General features: G+C 35.2%; 1 protein-coding gene across 8 annotated transcripts in view; it reads left to right on the forward strand.

The window, feature by feature from the left end:
• The window catches only part of SBF2 (SET binding factor 2), a 272,633-nt gene that overhangs the window by 178,590 nt on the left and 68,938 nt on the right, over positions 1-25,105 (forward strand). For all 8 annotated transcript variants that reach the window (XM_026104380.2, XM_026104382.2, XM_064513020.1 and 5 more), the window contains one exon: positions 15,187-15,255. In XM_026104380.2, the coding sequence (XP_025960165.2) occupies positions 15,187-15,255 (69 nt within the window). The remainder of the gene's footprint in view (positions 1-15,186; positions 15,256-25,105) is intronic.

Below are 25,105 nucleotides of genomic sequence, written 5' to 3' on the forward strand. Positions count from 1 at the left end.
TCACATACTGTCATTTCTGAAACAGAACATTGAAGTATGTTCAGTCATCGAATTATTTGGTTGCTATAATGTTTGTATAACCTTTGGTTTAAACAATTGAAATCTTGGCAGTTTGTATTCAAAAATTCAAGTGCGATGTGAAGATAAATACCATAAAATACAGCTGAGTACTGGGTTTTGTCAATATTTTATATAAACTTTCACAAATGCATTAATATGACAAAAGTAAAATAGTGGACATATGTGGCATTTTAGAATGATTTTTAAGGAAAAAAGCATAAGAAGAATAAAATTCTTTTAAAATAATGGACCCACCTCTACTGTTAGGTACGAACAAGTGAACATTTGATGTTCTACATATGTTGTAAAGATTTCCTTGCAGTCGTTGACATAAATTTTCATTATCATAGTCCAAATTTATGACTTTTATGAACTGCTTTTTGGAGTGCATCGGAAAATATCACGTAAACAAGCTATAGTGAAAATTACTCTGTTAGTATCATCTCTCCGACTCCCCCCATCCACACATACACACACAATTCTTACCAGGTTGACAAGCTTTGGTAGGTAGTGATCCAACACTGCATACCAAAATTTTATAAAAGAATGCCATTTTTTTAATACCATAAAAAAAAAAAAATACAGACAATCCTTCCTTCTAACCTTTAAAACTCCACTTAGGAGGAATTAAATTTGAATTGCACGTATAATGTTTTAAAATCTTATAATGTTTGTAAGTATACAAATAGAATTAATTCTCAATCTAGATTATGTGATTTTTGAGGACAAAAGCAACTTATTTTGATGAAATTAATGCAAATTCCTCTTGTTTGATAACACCCTGTAAAGCCTCTACTCTCAAAGCTGATGGAGCAAACATCACTTTGGAATAGGTATTTGTTCTACCAAAGTAAGTTGCATATGAATCGCATATAATACTCTCTATCCCTTCTAGATATAGGGAGTGAAATATCTCACTTGATCACCTCTTACGTTTACTGTAATAATGATAAACTCGAAATCAACTTTGATTATGAGGATGTCATGATTCTCAGCACTTCTTCAGAAGCTTGATCTCTTTCTTTATCTGCATTACAATTTCTATCTGTCTCTGTACCTTAGGGAACTAAGTTTTATGTTATACATACCTTCAACACAATACTGATGATTTTAATTCTCAACATGTTCTTCATTTTTCTAGGTACTCCTTAGTACCTTAATGTAATTGCTATTATCATATATCTTGCGAGGCTTGAAAGCACAGAACAAAATTTTACTTCTGTAAATGTCAGACATCCTCTGTTCTGGTATTTTTCACTTGCACAGGATCGTTATCATTAGTACAATCTAGATTCACAGATAGCACAAAATATGATGCTACCCACATGTCTCTTGATCAATATTCTTGCCTATGTGCCAGCAGAAGCTGGAGTTCCTACCCTTAAGCCAAGTAATCTCTGCTGAAAAATTCTTTTTTGTATTAGAACAATTCATTTTTTGGAGGGTTTTTTTCATTCATAAGAAGAGAAAATAGATAATGCAGGCAAAACCAGTGGACTAAAACAGCCTTTAATTTGTTTTCAGGCTGAAATCAAGACTGTAAACACTATTGATTTCATTGGAATTTAGCTGGTTATATTTATGAAGTTAAAAGGTATAATTGCTTTTGTAAAAAAGAATTGAAAGGAAAATATTTATTTTAATGGACAGTTTTGGAGCCTTGCCTTTGCCATTTGGGAATAGCTGAAATTCTAACCATATGTGGTTCAATTTCAAAGCCACAGGCCACAACTACAGTTATGTTAACCCATTTTTTTTACTCAGCCCCTGAATCCTATGGGTAAGAAAGTTGTAGACCTTGATCCTGACTTGATTATGGTAGATGGCTGCTACCTTCCCAATCCACCACCCATGTAGCTGTAACCCATGCAGGCCAGTTACTGTGTGACGCTCCATTTTCTATAATGTAAACTTAAGCCTAACTGATGGTTTTGTAGACTTGGGGTCTTTTAGTTACTTTTCACAACCTCTTAGGAGCAGTCAAATGGACCAGCAGTGTTGTACAGAACAGAACTTGAAAACCATAACTAGGGTGAAAATCAGAAACAGAAAACTGAGAGGTATTATGAGAACTGCTTCTTCCATATCTATATTTCAGCTAAACTTTAACAAAGGGAAGTCAGACTGCCACACATACTTTACACATGCTCCTTGCAAAGAACTGTTGCAGGAGAGTTTGGTATAAAAGTACCATATAACAAAAATACGAATTCCATCAATGTCGTCTCTAATTTCTAGTATAAAAATGAAGATGCAGCAGGCAAACAACAGACATCAGAATGCATTCACTTAAAATTAAGCAAGCCAACCATAATGAACTACTCATGAAAAATGGGCTCATGGAAAGGTGAAAGAGCCTACCTGAGTTCTGCTCAGTGTGCCATTGACAGTATTCATTCTTGGCTCCTGAGGCATTCTGTGCTTGTAAATAAAAACAGGTATACTAAAATATACGCCAATCATCTCTTTTATGTAAAAATTCATTTTCGTCACTAACTTGCTTGAAAATTCAGCTAGTCTGAGATCACTTAGGAGTGATCAAAACTGTGGGGAGAATTGCTGGCTTTTGAATGTGCTTTTCCATGAGGCCGTGTGAAAGAGGGCTGTTTCTGCAGGCAGAAGTTTTCTAGGTAAGCCGCACACAGCCCACAGGTCAATTTCCAGGTCTCCTGCTGTCCCCTCAGCTTATCTCCATCTCCATAAATGCTGTTTAATGGCATGATTTCTTTGGAGGAGGGGATGAAGATAGGGGGTAGGGGAGCATTTTTCCTAAATCAGCTGGAACCCCACCACATTTAACAAACTTACCTAATTAATGTAATTTTTGTCCATATTGTTTCCATGACAGTCAGTAAAATTTTAGTCTCAGTTAGTGATAATACATGCTCTTGGGAGCAAGAAGAGAAACAAAGATGCATGTTAGGGGAGAGAGGGAATATTGCAGCGAATGTAGCATGTTCCCTGTTACTTCTTAGTAAAGGGCTTCTGTTCCATATTTCGCATGTTAACAAAAAATCTCCTACATTTATTTCTAAGTTTCAAAATTTACAGCGTAAGTACGTACTTACAAAAAAGAAAATGATAAGTTCTTAGTTATTTCTGGTCAGTGAAAAGAAGCTGTCCTTACAGGTCCTTAGGAGTAGCTGAAATTCTGGTGGAGCAGGTTATTTCCATGTTAATGATGAAATGTTTGGCTACTCAGGCAACAGTCTAGTAAGAAAGAAAAAAATGAATTAATTAATTTGCAATGCAATCATTTTTAAGTCATAACCCAAATACTTTCAAAACTTTTCAAAGAATAAAAGCTTTCAAAACTTTGCTAAAAAGACTAAAGCACTTGATAATGAACTTTAGTATGTACTGCAAAAAACTTGAAGATGTACCATACCATTGTAAAACTCTATTTTAATTTTGAATGAATATGTAACCTTTTTAGAATAAAAACTGAAGTACTTATGCAAAAAGAATTCTGGTTAGAATTGTTATGGTTAGCAGCATTTTAACTTATTATTAACAGAAAATATTGACCTATTTCCTATGCTTTCTTTTTACTCTTCGCTTCACTTTGCTTCAGCACCACAGAACATCCTTGTTCTTTTTTGTCCTTCCTGTTCTTTTCTTTCTTGTGTTTAGGATATGGGGTAAAATTGAGGATATATGTTAGGTATCTGAGACCAAAATCTCGGAGACCTGCTTTTAAAGGCTGTGGAACAGTGCAAAAGCCCGGTAAGTGTTCCCGTTTAGTGGGTTTGAAAGATGTGGGTGTTGATATATTTTTGCTTTTTTTAGGCAGCTGGAGCCATTTTGGGTTCTTACTTTTTTGAGCATTAATTACTTCCTAGATCACTGATGACCTCTAGGAGCCAAGCTTGATCAGTGAGGACTCATGTTTGTGTGTTTGACAGCAAGCAGCTTTATATTTTCATGCTTTAGCCTTTCTGTATTCTTTTCACTGTATTTGGCACTCACCCTTTGGCAGTCATTTTACAGCTAACATGCAAGCTCTTGCATTTGTTTTATCATTACGCAGTAGTGATTTCTCCCAGTTTTTTTTTTTTTTTTTATCATGACAGACAACTAACTTTACTAGTCATTATTAGAAGAATAGTTGAATCTTTGTTTATTACTTTTAGGAAATCACTGTCAGTTAAAGACATAACTGGAAACTGGATTTTTTGAAACTTTTTCTGCAGTTCAGATGACAGATGTTTGCTTAATTAAACATTTCTTCATTTTTGAGTTACTGTAGGATTATGGGACTTCTACATGTTTCAGAAAGTGTGTAGTATTGTAGACTCTTTGCTGTGATCATCTAATGATTACCAGTATTACCATATAGATTTCCTTTATCTCACTTCAGTGAGATAATCTTTAGAGTAATCCTTAAGATTGTAAGATAAGATGGAGCTGTAGGATAAGATTGAGTTACAAGATAAGATAGAGTAATCCCTATATTGTAGAGTACTGGCTGAAACAATGCCAGTATTAAAAACTAATAAAAAATGCAGCATGTAGTATATCTCTGTATTTAACTCATTCAGAATGAAGATAGAAGGGTTGCATCCGACATTTAATGGGAAGACATTTTCTAGAAATTTTCATCTAAATCGGATGTGAAGCCACCTCCATGATATTGTTAATGCATAGATGAATTTTGGCTGACAGTTGGCTGTCATATTTAATCAAATACTTAATATTTGATCTTGCCTATACTGTTACAAAAATACCATATGAGCAGATTAGTAACTTGCAGTTATTCCCAGGTATAGAGTTAAATGAAAATACTGTGATCTGGTCTAAATTTCAGCAATATACAAACAAATAATAAAAATTAAAAAAAGGATGGCTTTGCAAGGCTAATGTCAGGCTAATGCAAGTATTCATGAATTAAATTTATGAATTCATTATTGTAAATAAAATACAACAGATAAGATCGATTGCAGATTGAACCATGGGTGCTAAATGATGAGATAGCTTTTTAACAATGTACCATATGTATAATGTTTGTATATAGGGCCAAAAAAGCTGTTCGTCTCCTCAGGAGGAGGAGGAGGGTATCAGCTGTCAGCTCAGGTGTGGTGTGTTGAAATGACTTCCATTCATGTCATAAAATCTTTAATAGGTATTAACTAGCAAGATAGCATGTTTTGTGCACCTCACTGAAAATGCAGAGAGTTTGCTGGTAAGTTCATATGCCCTCATTCATGTGGATCCAGCAGTACTGTTGCAAGTACTGTTCCATGCTGTCTGGCATCCTTCCGGCCCGATTAACATTTATGTACTCTGTGCTCTTGGGGATTCCTTAGACTGTATGCGTCTACCCTTTCTATATGCTGCATCATCCTGTTTGTGGTGGTATGTGCCTGAAAAGGGCATCAGTGTAATCCACAGCAGCATTGTACTCTGCCTTGTGCATCCCTGCCTGTCACCATGTAGTCCTGTAGAAAGCCTAGATTATTTTTATTATTTTATTATCTGTGGAGAAGAGAAAGTTCAAGGGACTTTAGAAGAAGGATGGTCAATAAGAGTATTTTTGAAGTCTTTATTAAATTGGTGACTAAGGAGCTCACACAGCAGGATGTCTCACAGTGCTGAAACAAAAACCATGCTCTTACATCTCATTACAAGGCAGCAAAGAATAAGGTCCAAAACTTCAGCAGCATATGTGCTATTTGTCCGCACTATGAGGAGCTCGACCAAATGTGGCTCTGCCAGTTGCACTAGCGTGTACGGAGAGAGGAGGCAAGGGGGATGCTGGGACTCGCATCAACTCTGACAGTGAGGGTCTTCCTGAAAGCCTGAGGATATCTTTGCTATTTAGAACTACAGATAAGGTAAAAGGACTGAGAAAATGGTGAAATGTATCTGTATATCTGCTCATATTTCACAGATCAGAGGTATTTATCTTCTGGGTCATTACATTTGCATTTATCATAGGTGGCTAGCAGTTCACACTGGTACAGCATGTTTCCTTCTGTATACACACTAAGCAATGCCATGCTGTGCAGAAATTAGCTATTAATCTTTGGAATTCTGTACTGTTCCAATTTCTTAAAAATTGGCTACTGCATTCCCAGGAATTGGAAGTCTTGGTGTTCTTTTCTTATGCCAAAGCTGTTGCTAATGCCTATTCACTCACATTTTTTTTTCACTACCCACTCCTATCTTCCAGCTATTGCCATCTGGCTAATTCTCCTGAAATCTCCAAATGTGAATTGTGTGAAACAGCGTGGATGTAGTTGGAACTGAATAATTAGTATTTTGCTGTACTTCAAGCTGCCTTTTATACTTTTTCACGTTTTCATTGCCCTTTACTATGCTTCCATAGCAGGAGTCCCCCTACTCCATTTTTTTTCCAAATTGTTTCAAGAAGATTAGAACAAAACAGATGTTTGGAGTAAAGCTCTGGGGAAGAGAAATCAAACAGCCTAGGAGAAGATTTGTCAGGACTGAAAAATGGATTAACTGGCAACCCAAAAGCTGGCAAAGAAGTCCTGCTCTCTGACTAGTTAGCTAGATGTTTCTAGTAGCAGTGATCTGGAAGGCAGTGTAAAAAGAGAATGATTGTACCAAGATTCCTTACAGTTTATTCTATCAGGCATACAGTTTTGCTGGAAGGCTATGCTGCATCAAAGCTCCCTGATACCCTTCTTCTCCTTCAGTGCAGCACAGCAAGCTCAAGGATTTCTTTCCTCCTCTAGTTCTGTTTGCCCTGCAGAGCTGTTTTTACAGAGAACAGGAATTTGTTTCAAGAACATCCAAGCGCGTATGTTTTCCACCAGATGTACAAACCAGTTTGTTTTGGAGCTTAACTTTTGGAGAAGTTGCTCCACAGCATTGTAGCCTTTAGATTTCTTGAAGCATAGGCATTTGAAAATGCCAGAGTAAAATATGGGTGCAGATTTTAAGATTGGAGGATTTGGGGGATGGCTTTACAGTTGCTCGTTTAAAATTGTTTTAGTGCTTCTTCCATTGTCTTTATTTGTTTCTTACAAAAAAATGCTGCACATTTGTTTTCACTTGTATTCTTAGAAAAACAAATACTTCATTAAAATTAAAGGAACTAATTTTTAGTAAAATTTTCATAGAAACACACTTTCCACATCTCACAATGCGCTTATCATACTTGTCTTATTGAATGATAAAAAGTGTTAGATTTCAAATAAAATCTGTACCCATATGAAAACTGCTTCCCATGCAATGGAAAGTACAATCTGTACACTTAAAATACTTCACAATAAGTTAAATAAAAATACTACATTTTTCTAACATTTTTATAGGTTAAACATTGGTATTAGAATGTATATGTTTCATAGATTACTCTTATCTTGGAAAGAGCACTTTACTAAATCAAGGTACTCTTGATTCACTTTAATTTTCCAAATGCACATTGCACTGTCATCATGAATTTGCTTTAGAAATTTTTTTTCTATGAACTATTTATCCTTTGGAAGACTTTACCAGCCAAGGTTATAAGGCCTGAAATAAGGTTTTCCAGAAAAATGGGATATATCTGGTACTTCAGTACTTTAGATGGTTTAGTACTGTGATTTTTTCATGACATGGAATGAGTTTATTCTGATGTTGTTATAAAGTTGATTTTTGGATCATCTTGTATTAAAGTTGTGAAAATTGCAACTACTTTTTGAAACACAGCAGAAGACTGTATTCCATTCTACTTATGAACTGAGAGGTCTGGCATCGAGGTCAACAGCAAGGGTTTTGGGTTCCGTCAGATTCAGCAGAGCAGCTGATACAATGCATCGCTTGTGCCAAAGAATGGAAAAGCCCTTGCTGACTTCCCAAAGATTGACAACCTTGTAATATTCAGCATTACCTCTAAAAAAAAAAAAAAAAAAAAAAAAAAAAAAAAAAAAAAAAAAAAAGCCCTTTGTCATCCTTGACATTCTGCAGCCATTGCAGGTCATCCTAGAAGTATCACCTTCCAGCAGCTGACACTTGTTTCATGAATCAAGAAATGGAGCTGCACCAAAAAAGCTGATCCAAGAAAACTTCTTTGAGAAGCAGCTGGTCATTGTCGTTCTTGTTGTCTTTTGGTACAGCTGTACACAGACTGATTGGTGTATCTGCCAAAACTGTAGCAAAGCTTCTCAGTACTATCAAGGTTGGCGTAGAAAAGCTGAAGCTGTTAGGCAACAAGATGTCAAACACTGCTCGAAAAGCCACTCCACTTTTGGCAGTTTGTGGAAAATGTTCCTCCCAGAGGCAGTGTTAAATGCACCCAAACATATATTTGGATTCTCAGGGGCATCTGCCAGAACCGTGCGGGTGCATTCAGTATTAAAAAAAAAATTGGCATCAGCTATCTCTCCAAGAACTTTTGTCTGTGCTGGTTGTGCTTAATGTTTTCTCTTTCCATATTTATTTAGTTCTTCTGGGCTTCTTTCAGTTCTACACGCTCTTGAGAGTCTCCTTCTCTTGGATGAGATCCTTAAACTCTCTAATTGTTTTGTTCTTTGCCCCTGCCATGAGTATATTTCATGGCAAGACCAACTTTTTTAGCATTTTTAACTGGTACAAGATATTCTTCCCCTCCTGTCTCTCAGCATCATTTCTAATTGATTATTTACTCTTTAGGTCATGTATTTCTTTAGGAGGGATAATATCATCACTGTGAATCTGTTAACTTCTGACAGCAGCTTTTCTTATACTTCGTAATATCCTATTTGCTCTCATGTTGAGTGCCAGTTAATTCAGCTACAGTGTTGTCTGTTTTTCCTGCTCTTTAGAGCTGCCTATACTGTACAGAGTCTACTGGTATTTGCAGGCAGCAACAGAATAAGTTAATTCATTTTGGACCTTTTTCTGAATTTTGGGGCATTTTCTTGGCTTCGTAGGTTTACCACAGCACATGGTTCTGTGTATCGTTTCTTCCCAGCCTATACTTTTGCATGGGATTATTCTATCCCATGAGCAGGGCTTTGCATTTATCTTTGTTGAACTTCATGAGGTTCCTGTCAGCCCATTTCTCCAGCTGGTGGTGGTCCCTGTTAGTAGCGATCCTGCCCTCCAGTGTATTGACCACTCCATCAAGTCTGGTGTCATCCAAAAACTTGATGGAGATTCATTCTGTGCCATTTTCCAGGTGATGAATATGTAAAGCAGCACCACCCATGGTACTGACCACTGACGTCATGACTCAGAACCAGCTGCCAGCTGGACTTTGAACCATTGACAGCTGTCTTTTGAGTTTGATGGTCCTATCAGTCTTCTGATTGTTTTCTCCAATCACTTTGTAAATCACCTATCTAGACTGTATCTCCCCAACTTGGCTGCAATGATACCAAAGAGCCTGTGTCAAAAGCCCTTTTAAAAGTTAAGGTAAACGACCCACACGGCTCTCTCCTCAGCCACAGACTTTGTTGTTCATCATGGAGGTTGGTCAGGCACAATTTGCCGTTAAATCTATGCTTTCTGTTCTCAGTCAGCTTCTTGTTCTTTGTGTGCCTGGAAGTGGCTTCTATGAGGACCTGTTCCCTAATTTTTTCAGAAACCGAGGTGAGGCCTGTAGTCCCCCAGATCCTGCTCCTTGCCTTCTCTGAAGTGTTGCCCATGTTTTTTGTTTCTCTTCTGTTTCCGCAGAAAATCAGTCATAATTTACAAAGTATCTGTAAGAGTAAGTCTCCCAAGGGAAAAATTGGTTTTTAGAAGTTGGGTTTTATTTTATTTTTGAAAAACATAACATAATTAAAAAATTGTTTTGCCACCACAGATTTTGATATAAAACTTTCAGTGAAGCCCTACTTATCAGTCACATTTCATCGGGCACTGTTTCTTCAGTCTCTCCTTAGCCAGTCAGGCCCAGAACCTTTGGTAATTCAATTGTTTGAGCTGAGTGTTGGCTCTTACAGAATTCCACTTTCATGCAAACAATATTTTTCTAAAATGAAAAACTGATTTTTCAGTTGGCTGCTTTATACCCCCCCAAATCTGATATTTTCAAATAAACATGTTAATTCATGTTAATTTGTAAAAATAATATAGAACGGGTACAAATGATGTGATGTGATTTTATCAAGTACAGGTGTCTGAAATTAGAAAGTCATATGAAATGTAGAGAATAATAATAAAACATGAATTATTCATGCAGTGTGAATGTATTATTTTTTTTATACCTTTGGAAGTTTGTGACGCTTTTGTGTCAGGGTAAGAGATGCTGCTGCACACCAAATGGATGCTAGAATGTATAGGAATGTGTGCTGTATGCTTGTGAACTGATTTGCTAATAGGTTACTCGAATATACTGGCATACTGCAGTATTTTAATAGTTCTTCCAATATTTTAAGGATTTTTCCCTTGTTCAACTAGACTGTCTGTAAAGTGGTTTACAAAGTATCTTGTATTTGTTTTGTAATCACTGCATCAGTGCTTAGGCCTACCAGGGCTTTAGACATGCACTGCAGTTTGTTAACCTATTATGAATTAATCACCTTTTTCCATCTGAATAGTTAATGGATATTGATCACTGTTCTGTCATGAACTGCAATATATTGTATCATTTAAATGTTGTTTGTCAAATACTTTCTACAAATTACTGTGTAGGACCTTGTATCACAGCTGGTGTAGTTTAAGATTTGGACAGAATCACTGTGAATGAAGCCCTGCTGTGAAATAAAAGTCAAAAGGCATCTTGGCATCCCAACCATTTCCTTGGGAGAAGATTACAGCCCGAGTATGTTGAACTTTATTGCCATGGGCCTCATGACAGTATTGAGAAACATGCATGGCATTTCTGTTAAAGAAACTCAGATGTGCTCGGACACAAGGGATGGCATTCTTGTGTTTATCAGTGTCTTGAACAAAAAAGTTAAATTTTTTCCTCTTTTGGGGTTCAGCAAAAATACAGTGAGGGATGTGTAATTTTTGCACATAAGACCTGAGGTTCCTGTTTTCCTAAACATAATTCATTTTGAGAAGGAGGAAATGACTAATCTCAGCCTTAGACTGAAATGTATGTATTGACAGAGAGAGAAGGGGAAAAAAAAAACTTGACAGCTCTTTGAGTAAAATGTTGTTGCTTGTGTTGGCTTGCTGTATCAGAAGTACAGTGGAACTGTGTGAAATGTGCTGCATTGTTTACTTCTGATCCTACAGAGAAAAAACAAAAGGAGGCTTAAAAAATTCAATAAAAATTATGTGCTTGTGTAATTCCATCTAAATTGCATCAATTCAATTCTGTCTCTTACACCAGTATGTTTCAAGGACAGACAAACATATGAGAATTCAGGGCCAAATAAAGCCAAATATGAAGCTCTTTATAAAGTAAAATCCTTCCAGTATAGAATGAGAACTCCTGCTGTCTGGAACAGCAAGCAACAGCATGTTGCATCCTATTGCTCTTATGATAGGTTCCTTAATGAAGTGATCATTTTGGAGGCTTCTGCTCAGGCAGAAAGACCACAAAATTAAAACAAATTGGGGAGGATTCCTCTGGATTGGGTGCAGTTCCTCTGTCTTCTGCTTTGGCACTCTGTGAACGTACAGCAATCTCACTGTAATGCAATGGCCGTAGAGGATGAAGAAACTCTTACGCCTGGCATAATTCAGAGTACAAGTGAAGTCTGTCTAATATGTACTTTGTGTTGAATTACTGGTGTGGGACAGCACCCAGGTGGCAATTTGAGAAGCTGCTTTTCAAAAGCCCACAACATGATTCTAGTCAATGTTAAAACTGGAAAGAAAAGGTAGTAAAAAAAATCACATTTTCAATTTTATTTACCAAAAGTCTCTGCAAAAGTATTTAAGTAGAGCAAAAGTTAAAAATTTGTGCTAATGAGTAACAAATGTAAAATTTCCCAGGGTCATTTGTGAAGAAAGAGGTGATTTGGTGAGATAAAATTTTAAAAGATGGTGCATATCATTATCAAAATGAGAGGCTTATAAAATAGCAAGAAGCAAATACCCAATAACCAGAAGCATAAAGCATAATCTTCCATGCTTCATGTGTGGTTTTGTAGTTCCACTGGTAGTTAAGTCCACAGGTAATCTGCTATATGGATCTTCTGGGTATGTCCTTCCTCTCATCCTGTGTCTCAAGTCACAGAAGAGTTGTATCTAGATTACCAAAATTGTAGCTGTCTCAGTAAAGTTGGATTTCACCGTTGCTGACAAGACAAAAGAAATCTTTGGTCCCATTATAAAGCAGAGCAGCATATGCTCTAATGCTAACTAATGATGAAAGTTATAATGAAAGTAACTGTACATTAATTTTCACTGCAAAAAAAAATTTGCCTGTGATTTCAGTAGAAGAAGGATCTTATCCAAATTTTTTTCCAAAAAATCAGATTACAGTCTTCCTTTTGAAGTTAATTACAAGCCTTTTGTAATAAGTAATGTAACTAGTGTCATTTTTTGCATTTTTTTTTCCAGCAAAGTATGTTATTTTGATTATTACTCAAGAGCATGTCCTTACGGAGTTAGAACTTGTAGTTTAAATACTTTAAAGAGTTGCATCAGAAATTCCAAATAAGAATATATGATTTATCTTTTATTTCAAGGCAGCATGTAATTTTGTTAGTACATGGTGAAATTGCCAGTTTATTTACTTGGACTTTTGTCTCTGCTGAGATTGAATATAGAGGTATCAATCCTAATATAGATTAACATGGAACAGCTGTTCTTTTTTAGATCCTATAGCCTATTAGATTTATTGCCTCTTTCAAATCAGAATGAGACAGTGTGCAATCTACATTTGAATGAAGATCTTGCCTTCTTTCTATTTGGAGAGTAGAAGATTTAGAGTAGTTTCATAGAGTAAAGATTAAATGTGTAATAACACTAGGATTTTTTCCAAGGTAGCAGAATGCTTGTGCACATTCATCATTATTTGATAAATTTGGGCAGATCTTATGTTTGTTTTTGGTACAAACTACCATAATGTTTACAGTTAAATTACATTAACACTGTAATTATACATGGATGCATAAAGCTTATTCAGCTCATCTAATGAAAACGAATACATTGTTTAAAAATTTAAATCTTAAAATACTTCTGATATATTTTCTAAAATCAGCTCCTTAAAATGATATCCTAGTTTTGAACGAAGTTGTGGTTCTACATAGTGGATCCCTGCTGCATTCAACAAAGCATTTTTTCTAAACTAGCCTGCTGAATTCTGTTATTACTTTAGACAAAAAAGCCTGTTGTGCTTTTAGTTTATCAGTCGAAAGTAATTCCAAAATACAAACTTCACTGGCAATAAAAATGCTGTAATTCAGTAAAACTCTGCCCACATAATATATCTACCACAATAAGGATGCAGATTTGTTTTGAGAATAAAAAATGGTTGAGGCTTTGTCCTTTAGTCTTCCCATTCTGACACCTAAACAAAGTGATTTCATGAACTAATTTGGGGGTTTTAGGTATGGCACGATACTGAAAGGCATCATTAAAACATGTATCAAGTTTCTCGGTGTCCACTTTTCTCATTGTCTACCTCTACTGGAGTGGAATATGTTGTAAAGTGTACATGCTTGCACACCTTGGTTTTCCATGCATAGTTGGCATACATGCCTTCAGGCAGAGTTAGGCATGTTAAAGCCTTCAGTAACTCTGTGCACAAATAAAGCTTCACACCTATGAACCTGTTGCGCACTTTTTAAAATCTAGTTTTAAGTAGTTTTCTAAATGCTATTTTGTTTACCTGTGTGTGGACCTTGATATTCTGCTTAGGTGAGCTTGATTAATTTAATTAATAGAAGGTGGAATATTTGTTATTTGAAAATCACAAAGGATGAAATGGACTTTTAAAGTAATGAGAAGAAGAACAGTCATGTGATGAGGGTTTTTTGGTCTGTTTTAAACCTGTAGTTCATAATCGCTCACAGCCATTTGAGAAGGAAGAGGGAGATTAGTACAAATAATATCCTAATGATCCTTAACATCATTGTTCCTCACAGTAAGTCAGATGTTGTATTTCTGCTATCGCAGTTGGCTTGGGCCAGTTTTTTCTAGCTTTTGCCTTTTGGAGAACTCTAAAGAGGAAATACTGTAAGATTAAGGCATAAATTAAAAGTCCGGCGGAGGAACTCTTGAGATATTTCAGTTTTGGAATTTGGTAACATGCTATAGATAGTTAATGGGAGTTTGTGTTGAGTTGAAGGGTGCCCACTGTAGGAGTGAACGTTTAAAAAAAAAAAATTGAGATGAAGACTTCAGATGGAAATGTTGTTTGCCATTCATCATCGAGGGGCACAATGCTAATACATTTGTCTAGAAGTATGTGCGTTATTGTGTTTTTCAGTGTTGGAAAAAACTGCTGAGGAAAAGATCCAGTCACAAAAAAAGAACAAAAAAGAACCAAAAAAACCCTCACAAAAATAGACTGTGCTGGGGGAAATCATCGTGCATTGCCTTCACTTTTTTGTTGAATGGTTTGTTCCATATTTAAAACAAAGTCTTAAAAATTCAAGTAGTTTGTTTTTTAAACATCAAGTTACAGTCTGGTTCTGATTTCCTTTAAAAGACTTACACAGTAAGATCCTCGTTTTCATCAGTGCGATTACCAGTGGGTTTACTTTGGCGTACCTTTTTCAGCTTAGAGAGACATGAATGATACACCTGCCTGTTGAATGAGGCATTCGAGACAGAGTGGGTTTTTACCTTCTTTTAAAGTTAGCCATGTCAAACTTTTGGAGAGGCTGTGGAGGTGATTATTTTATATTAGGTAATCTCAGTTTCTTCATGTAACCTTTTGAAAGTACATTCTGTGGTCATCACATCACTTCCATTTTACAGTCAGATTTGCTGTTGTCCTAAATGGAAGCAAGTTACCTTTTACTGTTTCCCGGAGGAGTCATACTTTTCTTTATATATGTAAACTATGTCAGCGGACTTCTTATTTTTCAGACATAGGGGTGAAAAAGCTGCTAAGAAATTCCTTTAATTTTAAGAATCAGAGCAATACCTATCTAGCAGAAGTGGAGGGAAGACATGTATATGTATATGTACACCCATATAGATTACTCTCATGTTATATGGAATGATTACAAGATATTATATTTGGGAAGGAACAGTCAGAGGGTCTTCCTAAGACAAAAATGAAATTATATAATGCATAATTTTGAAAATGGCTTTGCTTATTTTCCTCATATGTTTTTCTTTAAGGATTGTTCATCTTCAGAAGAATATAGCATTGCAGCAGCATTGCTACCCCTGATGACTGCTTTTTATAGGGTAAGTTTTGATTGGTCTTCGTTAAAATCCACTTCTATTTTGTATTTGTTTACTTTATGTACATTGCTGAAAGTAATGGCAGGAGATACATAATGGGCAGAAAACCTCATGCTAAAGCTCTTTTATTTCAGTAGAAGTCTTTTAATTGGCTTTTATGACCTCTGCTCCAGAGTTACACTTAGCTAGGATACTGCATGATGATGATTATGATAAATTAACCCAGAACTAAATGCAGACTTTATATGACAGGTTAGAGAATTATTTGAATTATAACTAGTAACTGAAATAATGGAAGAGAATCATTTCTGCTATTGTTGTGTAAAAGCTGTTAATCAGAGCACTTTTTTTTGCTCAATTTAACGTCTTAAGCATTAGCCCAAAAGTCCATGTTAAATTTCCAAGGTCGGTGCATTTGCAAACTTACGCTATTATAAATGCTTGTTTTAACAGAATATTTCTTTTCAATTTCTTGTGTTTTTTTCATTTCTCTTACATAGAGTTTGTTAGGATAGTAATAAGATACAATATGACAGGAAGTATGAAAATGTAAATGATGCAAATCCTGCAAGTAAGATCATTAACTGTTTCAAAACCATAATTTTTGTAGTATGGATTTAGTTATTTCAGTATCCCTTTGGATCAGTGCAGTGGGTGTTTCACCAGTTCTGGTTATCTCTAATGTCGGTATTTAGGATATACATGTCCAAGAAGATAATCAGTTTAGGACAGGGACTTGGTAATTGTGGTGCCAGTTAATCTTTTTTTAGTGTCAATATCATTATACAACCCAGTTGGAGAAACTGTTTGGTAATTGCTTTTGATTGGTTAGTCATGGTATTATACTGCACCAGAGGAGTTACTGCGACAGTTCAGCTAGATATTAATAACATATCATAACAACTGCAAAAAATGTAACCAGTCATTCAGATAGTGTATGAGGCATTTATGCATAACCTTAAAGAAAATGCAGAGAGACTCCTTTCTTAACTGAATGCAAACTAAGGATTCTGCAATAGTGAGCTGAAAAATCAAACTGTGCGTCTTAATTCAAACTAAAGACTATAATTGAAAAATTTCTGTTTTTTTCTATACTAGGACTAGATCTTGTGATGTTGTTTTAAAAAAAATGCAGGACTTTCTTAGTCATGACACAGAAAAATCTGCTGAAGACAGGAGCAGCTTTGACAAAGTCATATGCATAGAAAGTTTCTTGAAATCTCATATGTAGGGCAGTATTTACTACACATATAGAGCATACAGTGGTAGATTTTCTCACTTCTCATTTGAGCTTTGAAAAAGTTTTAGTTAAATGAATTTTGTATTAGAACTGTGCAGTTATCCCAAGACTGCTTTCTAGAGAGGGCTTACAGAATATTTACGTTCTCTTCTATAAGCTAGCATGCTCAGATACTAGATTTTTGAATCCTGACAAATAAACTTTCTATACCATCTTTAAATGCATACATCTTTTTCTATTATCTCTCTTTTGAGTCCTTGAGTATCAGAATCATGTGTTTTGTACCATTTATTGCCACTGTACCTGATACAGTGAAAGCCCTAAGGAGTTGTATAGGTTTTCCATTCCCTTGTTTGTTTTCTTGCTACTGCATCAATCATATATTATGAAGAAAGATTGGTTTTAGTTTTATTTCTTGCTTTTAGTACCGCTAATGAAAATGGCCAAGATGGTCCACATAGCGGTCTATCTTGAGAGGTGCAAGAGAACTTTTAGGAGTTGCAGGAGTTTGGTTAGATTCCTCATTTGGTAAAGTTTGATCAAATAGAAAAAAAATAAAGCAGTTAAAAGTTACTTTATTTTGCGTGGAGTATCATGAATGTTGAAATAAGCTTAAGTTTTTAATTTCACAATGAAGGAGAGCAAAAAGTCAGATTGAACATAGACTATCTTAAAGTAATTTCTTCTGTATGCTATTTTTTCAGTAGGAGTACTGAGATTTCACACCCTTTCTCCCATAAAAAGTTCACTGGTATCTTTGATCTAATAAAATAGTCCCATACTTACTGTTTATGTACTATCTGACCTGTCCCATACTTGGGAAATTGTGGGTCCCTCGATATAAGAAGCATGATGTTTTTTTAATGTTCCAGACCTGAATTAAAAAACGAAGTAACCTGACTGTCACTTGCAAAAGCCAGCTGTTAATGCATAATAGAAAAAGAATTTTGTTTTTCCCAGAGCTAATCCTCAGGTTAAGTGATGGTCCCCTTTGGTATGTCCCGTAAGATACAATTGTTTGGCAAAAGTACTTATTTTGGTATAAAGCTTAGTTATTCTTACTAAACAAACTAGTATGTTGTTCAGCACATAAGATCAGTAGACAAACTTCGCAGTGATTAATTAAAATTAAGATTAACAGTTAAGGTTCTGTTTGGAATTTGAGTGAAAATGAAGCTTTTTAGAGCTTTTTTTTTAGCTTCTTAGAGATTTTCAAAATTTTATCCTGGACAGGAATGAATGTGTTCTACCTGACCTGAGCCTTTATAGGAACAGTGATCTGTGTCAGTATTCCTAAGTTAGGAAAAATGCGTGGTATTTTTCGACCTCCTTGAAATGTCTCTTTCACTGGGTTTCCCTTGCAGAAATCTTAGATAGAATGATACAAGTTTTACTGCTTACCACAGCATATTGCTTTCTCTCAGATAAATTCAGAGGAATGTAAAAACTACAAATCAAGGTCATGGGGGGGATACTTGTTTTTATGAAAATATGTTCTGAGAAAAATCATATACTTGCATTGTCAGTCTCTTCTGCTGAATTGCTTGTCAGTTTTATTTAATTACCATGTGCAGTATAGATTTCTCCCCCTGCCCCTTCAAGTTGCATTCTGTTTTTCTGTAGGCAAAGTATAGACAATTAGTATTGCAGTACTGTTGCTTCAAGAGATATATGCAGATATGTAAGTGAGAAGGATGTGTTTTTACAGGACTCCAGCAGTTGAAACCAAGAAAATGAGTATTCAGAATGAGTAGTAAGCGTATTCCTAGTGCTGATGTTTGCTAGTTTCTGGAAGGGTCTTTTCGTGGAAGTGGCCAGAGCTCTAGCCTTGAGATATTTTAAAATATTCTTAGGGAAAAAGGTATAGAATATATTATAAGGGACAAGCTTTTTTGATCTTCTATGATCTAACAGGTCTTCTCTGTCTCCTAATCTCTTCAGTATGTAAAGATGAGTCCAGGGTATTACATACATCTAATTAAAATAAAAAGAAACATCACCATATATATATAACATGGTATTGGCTCTTGGGATGTTTAGTGAGATTTCAGAATTCCAACGGTTGAAGTCTAGTGAGCAGTCTGTCGTGAAACTCAATAGGACAGCATTTGATTTCAGAAGTACTCTAGCTCATAGCTGGCAGGGTTAAATTCGTAGAAGGAAGTCAGTACTGGTTACATATTTGTGGCCTGGATAAATACTTGAATTTTCTACAAAAAGTAGACACAATGCTTTTTAAAAATTAAGAATATTGGACATGAGCTGTTGGCAAAATGTGACTCATCAGTGACAGTGGACTTCTTGGTGTGTACTGTTAATGTCACAAAAACAAACACATCTTTTGCTTCTGAGTTAGAAAAGGTTTTAGTTTACCATTAGTAATAGTTACGGAATTTTGTTTAAAATTGGAACAATATAAATAAAATGTATTTATACATGAAGATAAAAGTATTTTTCCATGGTTTTTTTTGGTACAGATGGTCCATGCTTACTTGGTATGCAGTCATTTTTGGAGTGTAGGGTTGTATAAATCAGAACTGTAATATTCCTTGGTGCTGTAGAAAAGTAGTCTTCTTTCCACACATCAGAAGAAAAGGGCAAATTGAAAAGGATATTCTTTTATTAAGTTTCAATTTTATTAATTCATCAAGCATTCATTTCTTGCATACCTCAACCACTGCAGATCCTCACTATGAAGAGTATAATACAGTAAGAATTTTCTGTTTTTCAGGGAAATTTTCAAAATTTTATACTTAAGATTTTATTCTTAAACTGTATATAATCATCTGTGCTCCCATATCTTTCTAAGAAAATTCTGTCACATTACACAGTAGATATTAACCCACTTGTGAATTAGTATTATTCAGCATTCAGAAGTGAGTGTTCTGATCACCTGTGTGTGATTAAAAGGAATGACATAATAAAAATATACTCTTCTAAAAGTCCAGTTTGTTCTGTGTAGAAATTTTTAGTGGACTTGATATTTTATAGATGAACATGTGTTTAAATTGCAGCAGCCAGAATTATATTGTTGCTCGGAATCACAAATGTTTCACTTAGATTTTTGATTCGGTGTTTTAAATGGCTTGAGTTACAGCGCTTACATCAATGATGATCTAGTTTGAGCAAAAATAATGCTAATACACTAAACTGTCTCATAGGTTGGTTTTATTACATTAAAATTGACACTTGCCATTTAGGGTAATGCAGTGAGCTGCGTTGGAGACTGCTTTATAATTTTTGTGCAAGTTAATTACGTAATTCTTGGGAGGGATGGAGGGAAGGATGGATGGTTTCTTCATGCTTGTAAGCCATTTAATTTTGAATACAATTTCAGTTGCATCTTTATGTTATTTTTATTCTATAAGTTGCAATGAAATATTGGAGAAGTATTTTGCAGACTAGGGCACAATGAAAACCCCAGTTTGAGCTATTGATTAAATGGTCATACGTATGTCTGCCTATATATTTCTCAATTGAGATGAGCAGAAAATAACTTTTGGTAATGGAATTGCATAAAATAGGGGAACTGTTTTATTTGGTTTTTTAAAAAAGTTTACCAACACTTGGTAAATCACTTTGTATGAAACTTTTGAATATAGTAGCAAACCCTTATTCAGCTCATCTTAGGAATTAAACTGGTGGAGTTTTTGAGAAGTGGGTTTTTTGGTTTAAGAATTTTCTAATAATCTTTCAGGTGAGCACAAAATTTAGGTCTAAGAAAAAATTTGAAGGTAATGATTAAATATGAAACTGGAAGCATTCCATGTTAAGACACCAGTATAAATAATCATAATGTTTTCCCTAGTGAAATATATATGGTCTTCTGTGAAGCGTAATATTAAAATGAAATGAATTTGAAAGTATACGTTCCTAGTTGAAGTAAACTGTCAAGTTTCACTATCAATTGTACACATGCTATGGAGGACATTCTTTACACCCTGAAATGCCTGAATAAATGACCACTTTATTCCACAGCCTGTTAGGTGTGGGAAGGGTTCCTGGTTATAAGGGTAAAGACTTTCTGTGAAGACTGAAGAGCCAATACTAGAGAAAGTCGGAGTAGTTCATCATATTATAAATACTGTCATCAAATCCTTTTTCAAGAGAGACCTAGTTCCAGGTTAATTTTGTAACAGAAGCATCGTAATTTGAAATGTTCTCTGTTTCTATTGCATCATCTACAAAGTCACAGAGGGCCATATGATGAAAGGCTGACTTGGAAATCTATGATCATGGGTGATAAGCTGATTTCATTTTCATGTCTTTATCAGGCAAAATTTACAGTGATTTCAGTTAGTATCAGTTGAGTCAATGGAATATTTGCACAGTTCTGTTATGAAAAAACAGTGGAAAACTTGATACTAATGGTAGTTTACCATATAATCAAATGTGTGTATTAGCATTATTTGCAATGCTGTAACATCCAGGAGCCTCACTTGAGGACCAGAGCTGCTGGTGTGCTTTTGTACAAAAGAACACAAAGATGCTCCCTATCCTCAAGAGCTTACAATCCAAATACAAAACAAGGAATAATACATGAAGTCAGACAGTTAGAGGCACTGCAAGGAAACTGTAGAACAGTTTTAGTCATCATTATTGTGGGGGATTCTGTCCACCAACAGGTTAACTATGGCTAAAGTTTTTATAGACTTCACATAAAAGCCAAAATTTTGAAATAAGATAATGTGGTTACTTTGCAGGCGCTCAGGAATATGAGCAAGGTCATGGAAGAGAACATAAAGGTGACGGTCAAAGTTCTGTCAATATTTCTAGACACTCCCAGTTAAGGGTTTTTATTACATCCATTTAAAGTTCCCTTCATATAAAGATTACAGCCTGATAAATTATTTCTGTAAAAGCAAACAGTTAAAACAAGAATCTGGATTCATCCATAGCTCCTTAGCATGACTGAGTGGTTTTGCAGTGTCAACTGCAAATCAAGTGCCAAAATCTTGTGTATGACCTTTGATATTTTTCTTAGTGCACTTTGATTTTGAATGAATAGACAATACATGTTTGTAGAATAGATTTAATGTCTTAGTTATCAGGTAGAGTGTATTTCACCTTCTAAACTATTTCTGGGTTAAAAAAAAAGGAAGCAATCAGACAAGAAAGTATAATGTGAATGTTTTCACACATTTGTTGGAGAGACTATCTAGAGGATTTTTTTTTTTATGTTTGTCTACAAGGAATTTTGGAAATGAATAACAATAGTAAATTTGCTCTGTTGAAGAAGCTCTGCTGGAGAATCACGCTTTCCCAGAGTGATAACATCATGAGAAACATTGAAGGGAACTTTGCAGTTGCAATTTCAGGCCTTAGTGGTTTGTGGGAGGAAGTATTTGGCCAGAGGAAAAAAAAAGTCAGAAAAACTCCCCAAAACCAAACCTACTAAAATAAGAAGGAAGGATAAATATTGCAATAAATGTTTAGTTCTGCAACTCAGAAATGGATCCACTATCTCCTAGAATAAATAGAAAGCTTTCCATTTTATTTCCACAAGCATTGGATTACATAATTTGTAACTTTGTTCCTGATTCCACTTAAACTCATTTTCTACCAATGATGCAAAACTCTGGTTCAACCATAACAATTTTAATTTAGTTACAGCCCATCTCTTTACATTTGTTGTTATTTCCAGGAAGGATTATAGTGTATATAAATATTGCTTCACTTAGTATTTTCATCATAGAAGAATTTCTGGTGGTTAAATAAAATCTCTGGTAAAGCTTCTGATCTTAAAGTGAAGGAGCATAAATCTGAGGTAATCGAGTCCCATAATTTTTCCAGATCTGTAAGTTCAACATCCCTTCCTAATCACTTCCTCCTTATTCCACTAGAATGGAACTTAAGTTCCTACATGAAAATACAATTCCTTCATTTTAGTGAATTCACTTTCACTGAGGCATCATTTTTTGTCATGGTTGGAGTAACATTCTTTTATATTTCCAGAAGAGAGCAAATGCTTACAGAGGGTCATACACTGAGAGAGAAATTAATAATATATTCAGGTACATTGCATGCTTCTGTGTGAATTTTTCTGTTGCCATTCTAAGTATCTCATCAACAATTTAAACTGTATGTGGCCAAAGCATTTGAATATTTTAAATTCTTTCCTGTCTTACGGTTTTCCCCTTCACTTGTATAAATTATTGCTCTCACTGTGACTCAAGCCCATAGGTGAAGTTCATATCTCTTACGCTTGCTTGCATCCACATCCCTATGTCTTACCCACTTTCAGCTTCCTTGTCCTCCAAAATCATTCCTACAGGTGGAGTTCTTGTTGAGATCCTCTGCATTGCTTCCTCTGATTCATCACTGGCTTTCTGAACTTCTGAATACCGCTTTGCCTCTTTCTACTTAGTTCAAAATGCTGTTGCCAAGAAGAATAGGATTTATTAGGCAAAAGTTGTAGCTGTCTTCTTCCCTGTGCACTGCTCATGCTGTATCTGCATCATATCATAAGGCAGATTTTGTAATGGTGATTTTGCAGTGTCCTGCTGTCTAATGCACCTGCATCCAGCACCACCAAAATCATTTTCTTTGCCTGTTGCTCAAAGTAACTCTGTTTTTTAATGTCTCAGATCACTTATCTCAGAATGCAATAAGTTGAAGTTTCTTGTCCTTATTTTCAGTATTCTTCATGGTTTTGCCTTTCCCTTCTTTGCTTGTCCCATCTCTCTCACCTTCTGAACAGTGTGGTGTGTAATTTGTATTACCAAGATGAGATCTATTACTGTTACAATTTATTTTTATTCCTTTGCAACACATATCCTGTATTGTACCTCTGCATGTTTCTGCCTGTTTTGCTCTTACTGTTCTAGAGAACTCCTGTTTTAATAGTTTCTCCAGAAAGGTAACACTGTATTTGGAGAGAACTTCAGAGAGCATTCTACCACTGAAGACAGAGAATGCTGCTGTAGGAGGAAGAAACAATAGCTAAAATTAATACTAGAATGAAGTGACAGCAGAACTTAAAAGGAAATACTTTGTTACCCTTTCCAGGATTACTTAGATGCTATATGAAATGGGCTTTAGTTTTCTCATCAGGTCGTCAGTAATTCCAAGAGCCACTGTCTGAATATAAATGAAGATATAAATATGTGAAGTTTACAGGGTGTATATGTTTCTAAATGGAGAGCTGGATAACATTTTTGTTGCTGGGAGTGAGTGGAGCCAATACTAAAATTCCAATGCAGTTGAAGCTTGAGCTTTCATTTGGCAACTCAGAATCTAGGTTTAATAGTCATGTAAGACATTGTTTATCATTTAAGGCAAACCATCTCATTCCACTTCCATAGAAGTGATTTTAGAGAGTAGGAGAGTCATAAAACATTTCATGATTTCAGTGTATTCTTGATGTCATAATTAAATATGATTTAATTCAAAATGATATTACAAAGGCCTGTATCTAAAAATCTTTATTTCTGAAAAACAACTTAGGAAAAAAAATCATCTTTAGTGAAAGGATTTGTGATTTCCCAAAACTAACAATAAGTGCAATCACATACTCACTGCTGATTTAGTAAATTTTGACACCTGATGTCAAAGGAATAATGTAAAATTTAAAAATATTTTCAGAATAACTTTGTCAAAATTTCAGGAACTCTTAAGATGGATTCAACAGCACAGACTGAGGATTTGTGAAATCTGTAATTTAACTAATGGAATTAAACCTCATTAAACAGAGTCTCTGTAATCTGTGTTATGGAATTAGAATTTTTTAAAATAGCTTTTTGAATGTAATGTAGGTAGAGGAAGGAAGTCAGAATATTTCTTAGCCACTTTTTGGAGTTTAACCTTAGTTAGAACTGTCAAGTTCTGGTAGGGAAATGGCTTATCCTTTTTTTTGCGGGTTCTGAACATCCTTCCTTCTAGGTGATTTTAGTTAACTAGTGTATTCAGTGTATAGCAAAACCTTGTAAATCTCTTTGTATTCTCTTTTGAAAAAGGCAAAGTGTGTTACTGTGCATTATTTAATGTTTGTGTACCTTCGTATTGTGTGTATATCTGTCTGTCTTGATACGTCTATATAGAAAAATATCTCTGGAAGATTCTGCAACGCATAGCGTAATGTATAGTAAATTATACATTATCTTCAGGAATACAAGATTAAAGATAATTTGTACTTCAATGTTCAAGTCACTTCTGCCAGAAAATGTATGCAATAAATAAAGCTACATCCAGAATTACATCCCAATTTTGCAAGATTCTAGAATTCTATTGCCCTCTGCTGGTTTAGTATACCCATCCGTGATTTGGTAGTGCTGAATAATAAGCAAAGTGGCCTTCCTTTTATTTTTCATGGTGAAATAATAGTAAATGAACATTGTAAGGGATCACTCCGTCACTCATATTTTAAAGCATTTTAAAATATAAATAATCTTGAGTCCAGTCTTGTTTGAAGGATTTCTGTAGGCAGAGGTGGCAAATTGTTTTCTTTGTTCTTGCTGAGTTTTTGAGGTTGGAGAAGCTTCATTTAGTATTCTGTGTGTCTTTTCTTCTAAAGTAGTAAAAAGTAAAACCAAAAAAATAGTTGGAGTGGCACCAACCACTACTGCCAAGTGGAGGCATCATAGTTATTACTCATTCTTTATGAACTTTCCCCAC

Source organism: Dromaius novaehollandiae, chromosome 5 (assembly GCF_036370855.1).
Source record: "Dromaius novaehollandiae isolate bDroNov1 chromosome 5, bDroNov1.hap1, whole genome shotgun sequence".
In the NCBI taxonomy this organism is placed as follows: Eukaryota; Metazoa; Chordata; class Aves; order Casuariiformes; family Dromaiidae; genus Dromaius; species Dromaius novaehollandiae.